A 6,330-nucleotide genomic window follows, 5' to 3' on the forward strand; every position below is an offset into this window, starting at 1 on the left:
GGAAATGGGTCGAATAATGCAAATTACAAGGCTTTATCGGAGCTATCGAAACCTTCTTCCTGTCTCTCTCCCTCTCTCTTTCTCGGTCTACAGAATGAATTCTAACATAATTTATCTTTTGTTCGATGGAATCCATCATAAATTTGAACCGATTCGAGCAAACGATAAAGGCATCAAAGCGTGAGCAAAAATTAATAGCATGCAGGATTAGTATCCTCGTGATTAAAAATCCAAATAAACGATTAGCTCGTATTTTTATGGGGGTTAAGTAATGATAATGCGTTACGGTTGTTCTCCTACAGGGGAGATCTGTTGATTGATGCTGATGAGGTGGAATACGTTTGCATATTTAATCCGCGTTCGATTTATTGTGTGGTATCAGTGAGTTATCGTAGATTGTGAGTGCTGTCTTCAAATGCTAGCGTGCCTTCAGTTGGTGTGTTAAGTATCTTTGAATTTCTGCTAGTTTTTTTGTCATTTTTTAAATTACATATTAACCTACAAGGAAGCCGGAGCTATAGTGAGGACAGATAGAACGTAGCATATCTATGTTTCTAATTAAATTCATTTAATTCAAAGCATTTTCAATCGACACAGTCGACTCAATGAGTACACACGAAACACGAGTACAGCTGCAAATTGGTTAAAAATGATCCTTTTTGGTAGCGGAGTTCAGTTTCCCTTGCACCGGAGATTGGAACGTTCCATGTTTCCTGTTGAGGCAGGTAATAATTTCAACGTGATACCATGCAGCCCAGAGGACTGGAATGGGAGGTTTTAGTAAGAGACAATCTCACTGTGGTGTTGTGTAAGGCAATCAGTGTCACTAATTGGATGGTGCTAATACTATGATGGGGAAATAAAGCCATCACCCAGCCAGCACACAACATTACCAAACCCGAAACGATTACTATGCTCAAGTCTGAAGCTTGTGGTTGATGTCTGAGAAAGCGGATGCTTTCAACGTAGCCCCAGGGATTAAAATCCCGTTGTGCGGTTCAGCAGGCTCGGATTATGCGTGCGAATTGATGATGGCTAGGGGGTTTTTGTGGTTAGCTCTCCGCAAGTCACTGTCTGTCTGTAGTTGAGCTGTTGGTTTCCATTGGCTTTGACACCAAAAAACCACCGTCGGAGAAACATCGTGTTTGTCCTCATAGCAATGCTAGATAGTAGAGAACGCCTAGTACTTTGGTCTCAAACATTCATAAATCCCCCTGGTTGTTGTTGGTTTGCTGTTTTCACCATCGGAAAACCCAACACATGGCTCTACTAAGAACGGTTTACAATGAATTTCATCTCACATTGTATCATTGCTTTACGCTCAAAGCTTCACCTGGTACGAGGCAGTGATGTGATTTGGTATTTATGGGAAAGTTGTGAAGGGAGCACCAGAGGTGATTGCTATCGATCTGCTTCTCTTCGTCTATTATAACATTTGTTGCAAGTGTATCGACCTGTTGGGTAGTGGCAAAAACAGAAAAACCACTATCATTATCACAAAACTACTTTCATAACCAGTGTTAGTATAGTTTTTCGATATAGCGTCGTATAATCCACTTGAACTGTATGCTTCTTGGTAGTTTTAGGTATTTCGCGCTCACAATTAAGAATCCTGGATATTCTTTTCCTTAAGATTCTAAATCTCTTAAATGGGTTAGAATCATCTTCCTTTCTATCATTATTGTATAACAACTTACCACAAAGGAAGCGCATAGATACCGGGATCATACCGTTTATGATGTGCAGCTTTACCTGACCTTCCTTTGAAGCGCATGTCTTCAACATACTCACCAACCAGACGACGAAACGGAACTACCAACATGCTGAACCGAGGTCCTTACACGTGACTTCAATATTCCTCGCTTTACCTTTGGCTAATGGATTTGTTGACTTACCATTTGCCAAGGCAACGGAGAAATTAACATATTTACCATGTTCCATGCTCGCTTCCATGCTACGATGCAACGCTACGCATGCTTCATTAGAGGGCGGCATGGCCAGTGAGGCGGAACAAAATACAAATATAAAATCTGCCCTGTCTTGTCGTGGCATTTGCGTTTCTCTGAAATGACCCCAGATTCTGATGTCAGCTGAGCTGCATTTCCCGGATGGCAGATAGGGTGCCGAAAGGCTGAGCTTGAGAATAGAGTGCTAATTAAATATACATCAACAACATTGCGCGCCGAACTGGGACCCAAGCAGAGTCCCTGTGCTATGCCCGGAGCTACGGAGAAGCTCTTTCTATGAATAATAACAATCCCACGCTGATGACTGTTTCCGGTGCAGCAAATGACCCAGGTCAGTCGGATGCTAGAAAATATCAACAAAAAAAAAAACAAACAAGCGGAAAAAATCAACAATTATAAAGCGAGTAATGACGAACGTGCCATGCGGAAATGCATCCAGCGATGGATTGCAACCGGTTTATGCAATCAGAACGCAGAAAAGTATACTTTCCATCAGTCCATCCGTCCATCCGTCCATCTGTCTGTGTATACAGTACGAAACTTCTGATTGGTACGAATTCTCCAGATAAATGAAAAGGGGGAACAGCGTTATGAAAAGTTTCCTAGTCTACCTGGTGACAGCACAGAGTCGATAAAGTTTGTCAACAAAATTGTCCCGGGAATAGCATTACGGCTGGGCTGCCAATAATCTCTGAAGTTAAAATATAATTAATTAACTCAACAGGTGGATTAACATAGCGACATTAATTGCCACCTCCACCAGATGTTCCAAATTAATTATCGCAAATATTTGCTCATGTGTAAGGCAATTGATTATGCATTGATGCATTAAATTCGTTGGTGCATTTCAAAGCTATCCCAATAATGTATAATGAAAACGAATATTCCTGGACTTAGCAAATGAAATAAAATGGATTGCAAAGATACAGAAATAAAAGCGTCAAAGCGTCAGTTGTTCCCACTCCAACGTTGAAATCATCTCGACAGCTGCACTCGGTCTCGGTTCGAGCAATGTGGTGGTGTTTGCTTTCGCCGAAGCCGCGACAATTCCCCTTTCACAAGCGAGCACCGTAACCGAACGAAGTTCATTCTTCCTTTGGACAGAGGGGAGCGTCGGTAACATGCAACAGTTTTTCCCGGCACAAACCTTGCACCACAGCTCCATCTGGGTTCGGGCCGCCAGCACTGCCAGTAGCTTCATCACACTCTGCGCCACACACGGCAGTAGGTCATCGTTCGTGGTGTGTCAAACATCTGGGCTACGGAGCAGCAGCCGGCGTGTCCTCCGTGCTCAGATGGATCCGCGCTGGATTTGGCTGGGCTGGCTCTGTGCGTCTTGTTGCGTTCCGTGCTGCGGTTGCTGATTGATGTTGATGGCTGTGTTGACTAACATCACTAGTGAGCTACCTCGCACGACGATATAGTCGTCACGTAGAATCCCCGGAATTAATCGCTATGACCGTAGCTGGCAATTATCATGCGAGTGTAGCCAACGGAGGCGATATCGATCGACAGCACTCCCTGTTGTTCGCAGCAATCATCCGGTGGAGGTAATGGTGTGCTTCCATCTTTTCGTGTGTTTATTAACTTTACCCTCTATCCGTTGCAGCTGGTTCCAGACAATCTACTCACTGGCTATTGGCCAGGAGCCCTCAGGCCATGCGGTATCGTACCCGTACCATGGAACAACGAAAACGGGTTGTATCAAGGATCCGCTGGTGGGATTTTCGAAGGCTGGGCACATAAACATTAATGAGCCCATGATTGACCGTTCGGGCTACCCAGGCACAAGTCACAGGAACAGGCGTGCTGGAGGCGCCAGGTAGCGTCACGCGGCGCACGGAATGTTTTCGTCACTTGGCGCCAGGCGGGATACTTGTTTAAGGCTTGCTTGTTTCAACATATTTTCTTCTACAATTACTCACTATTATGTGATTAGAGGTTTAGACATACTTTTACATCAGATTCCACATGCAACAATGAACACGCGAATATAACGCGAGTTTACAATGGCTTTGCGTAATTTGCGTAAGTTGAATTGATCGATAAATGTCGCGAAAGAGGGTTAGCATTAGATACTGTTGCCGAAGTTAGGTGGTACTTCACCACCGGTGACAGCTAGATCACTCAGGAGCACGAGTAGAGGCGAATAGAGACGAGGAGTGAGGGAATAATGAGATAAAACGGGACGAGATAGAGGATAGAGTGGGAGAACCAGAGATAAAGGATGAAGCGAGGGAACGATTGCGGGCAAAGATCCTAATTCTTCCCGTGTATCGAAGAGTTAATAAAGAGTCCTGGCAAAGGCCGTACACTTTGAAAGGAATAATCGCGACTCTCTGCTTAATTGTGAAAGCAGACAACAGATACCTTATCTAAACAATTTCATTTTCTTGTTGGCTTTAACAAAGGCATTCAAAAAAAGAATAAGCTACCGCGCTTCACGCCAAATGTACACTAACATAACTAAAGCTCGAACAGCAAAGCTACTTGTATGGGATTCATTTTCAGCACTGCAAGGATAACCAATTCATTCCAAAAATATAGCAACTCATTGCCAACAGATGTCGTCTCAGATGTCTTATCACTTTTACATCAAGGGTTAAGCTACAGCTCTTAGGAACCCCAGTACATTTCAACGTAAGCCTTATCAATACGCTACTACATCAATATATCATTTTTATCTAGAAACAGTTTAAACGTTTTGTGCCACGGATGGTCATTGATATTGCATATCATCCAATTGGCTTATCGGCTGGCTTATAGAGTGTAGTTCGATGACAATTGATGCTCCCGATAAGCACCACAGAACGGTATACGATTGTGATAAAGTTGCCACGTGCGTTTATTCAATGGTTCAGTATAGAGTCCAGATACCGTTGAACAATCTTATCAGGTTGTCTAGGAGTGTTTGTTTGTAATCGTTGATAGCTGGCAATGACGATCAATTTGACCGCATCTACCTTATGCTTGCAAATATTTCTTTGCGTGGGTATTGATGAAGTCTACGTAGTACGAAACCTTGGTCAGCACTCCCGGGTACGGGGCGATAGTGCATGGTTTGACACTCCAAGAAACGATACCAACTTGAACTCCATTCCACAGCAGCGGACCACCTGAATCGCCCTGCAAAAATGGAAAACACGAGTTCGTTAAAGGTGTCCTTCAGTTAGCTCCCGAACCGTTACTTACACTGCACTGTCCTTTACCACCGCCGGGTTCGGCAGCACAAATCTGCATCGGATAGATGTGGCTACTGTGGATTTGATTACACTTGTCGTTCGGCACAAGGTAGTAGTCAACCTCCTGTAGCGTTGTCTGTACGGGTCCCTCTGTAGCGTTACGACCCCAACCAATCAGCGTTACAACAACGTTCTCAGCGGCATTGTTTGGCCCAAAGTCCACCTCCATGAAACGATTCGGTATCCGAACCGGTTGCACGGTTTCACTAAACACCAACGGTTTGCGCAATTTAAGTAGCGCAATGTCGTCGATATAACTATCACTAGGATTATAGCCCGGGTGGATGACAACGTCCTCGATTGCATACACCGACTCATCAACTGGCCGCGAAATGTCCGAACGACCTACCTGCACCGTCTGGGCCAGTGGTGTCGTCCAATCGACGCAATGGGCAGCCGTCAAGATCCAGAGTTCGTTCAAAATGCTTCCTCCACAGGAGTGGCCACCGGTGGAGCCACGCAGTGACACAACGAACGGATAGTCTTCGATGGCAGCATCCGTTCCATTCACTATCCTAGCATTGTCGATCGGTCCTCCTAAAGAGATTTTTTTATGCAAAAGAAAACAATTAGTAGCTAGTAAACTTCGTGGAGCTAGTGCGTCACGAACCTTGCACCACTCCTGACGCGACCAGAAGCACTCCTAGTAGAAGAAACATTTAGCAGCTCTACTGCCACCCAACTACTTGAGAATACTGTTGAACAGACGCCACGATAATCCATCCTTTATACGCGATAGCTGCCAAATCGCATGATAAGCCATTTGTGCGAAGCTCATACCCCTACTGATACGGGTTGCATGAAATCTCACCTATTATTTATTATTACGATGAAACTTTGCACAAAATGACTGATTAAGGTGTGGGTACATTCTTGTAACAAACACAAATAAGTAACTGCGTCACTCGATTGTTCGCTTTCATGCGCTCCGATTAAATTTAGTACTGTGGGATATTTTATGCACAGTACATTGTGTTTTATAAATTTTTATTGGTTATTGTATTAAAAAACGCAAACTAAAATTCTGGGTACAAAACACCCATGTCACTCAAACTACTAATTAATTACAACATGAAAAATGTTGTGAAGTCTTCTTCTTACTTTCATGAAAAGATATTACC

The 6,330-nt window shown here is 43.8% G+C and overlaps 2 protein-coding genes across 2 annotated transcripts; one reads left to right on the forward strand and one right to left on the reverse strand.

Moving 5' to 3' along the window:
- The first annotated feature begins 3,229 nt into the window (after window positions 1-3,229).
- Window positions 3,230-3,793, forward strand: LOC126576618 (uncharacterized). Its single transcript, XM_050237924.1, has 2 exons — window positions 3,230-3,517; window positions 3,577-3,793. The coding sequence occupies exons 1-2, from the start codon at window positions 3,423-3,425 to the stop codon at window positions 3,791-3,793; spliced, it is 312 nt and encodes a 103-aa protein (XP_050093881.1). The 5' UTR covers window positions 3,230-3,422.
- A 1,001-nt stretch (window positions 3,794-4,794) lies between these two features.
- Window positions 4,795-5,930, reverse strand: LOC126574155 (chymotrypsin-1-like). The gene is made up of 3 exons (XM_050234175.1): window positions 5,820-5,930; window positions 5,160-5,746; window positions 4,795-5,093 (listed from the first exon to the last, which is right to left on the reverse strand). The coding sequence occupies exons 1-3, from the start codon at window positions 5,866-5,868 to the stop codon at window positions 4,932-4,934; spliced, it is 798 nt and encodes a 265-aa protein (XP_050090132.1). The 5' UTR covers window positions 5,869-5,930; the 3' UTR covers window positions 4,795-4,931.
- Window positions 5,931-6,330: the final 400 nt, after the last annotated feature.

Source organism: Anopheles aquasalis, chromosome 3, assembly GCF_943734665.1.
Source record: "Anopheles aquasalis chromosome 3, idAnoAquaMG_Q_19, whole genome shotgun sequence".
NCBI lineage: Eukaryota > Metazoa > Arthropoda > Insecta > Diptera > Culicidae > Anopheles > Anopheles aquasalis.

Excerpts from the sequence above, each read along its gene's own strand:
- LOC126576618 (XM_050237924.1), top strand. The coding sequence starts at position 3,423 with ATGACCGTAGCTGGCAATTATCATGCGAGTGTAGCCAACGGAGGCGAT. Across the intron at positions 3,518-3,576 it reads GCAGCAATCATCCGGTGGAG|CTGGTTCCAGACAATCTACT; the intron begins GTAATGGTGTGC and ends TATCCGTTGCAG.
- LOC126574155 (XM_050234175.1), bottom strand. The coding sequence starts at position 5,868 with ATGTTTCTTCTACTAGGAGTGCTTCTGGTCGCGTCAGGAGTGGTGCAA. Across the intron at positions 5,747-5,819 it reads CGCGTCAGGAGTGGTGCAAG|GAGGACCGATCGACAATGCT; the intron begins GTTCGTGACGCA and ends AAATCTCTTTAG. Across the intron at positions 5,094-5,159 it reads GTGGTAAAGGACAGTGCAGT|GGCGATTCAGGTGGTCCGCT; the intron begins GTAAGTAACGGT and ends CCATTTTTGCAG.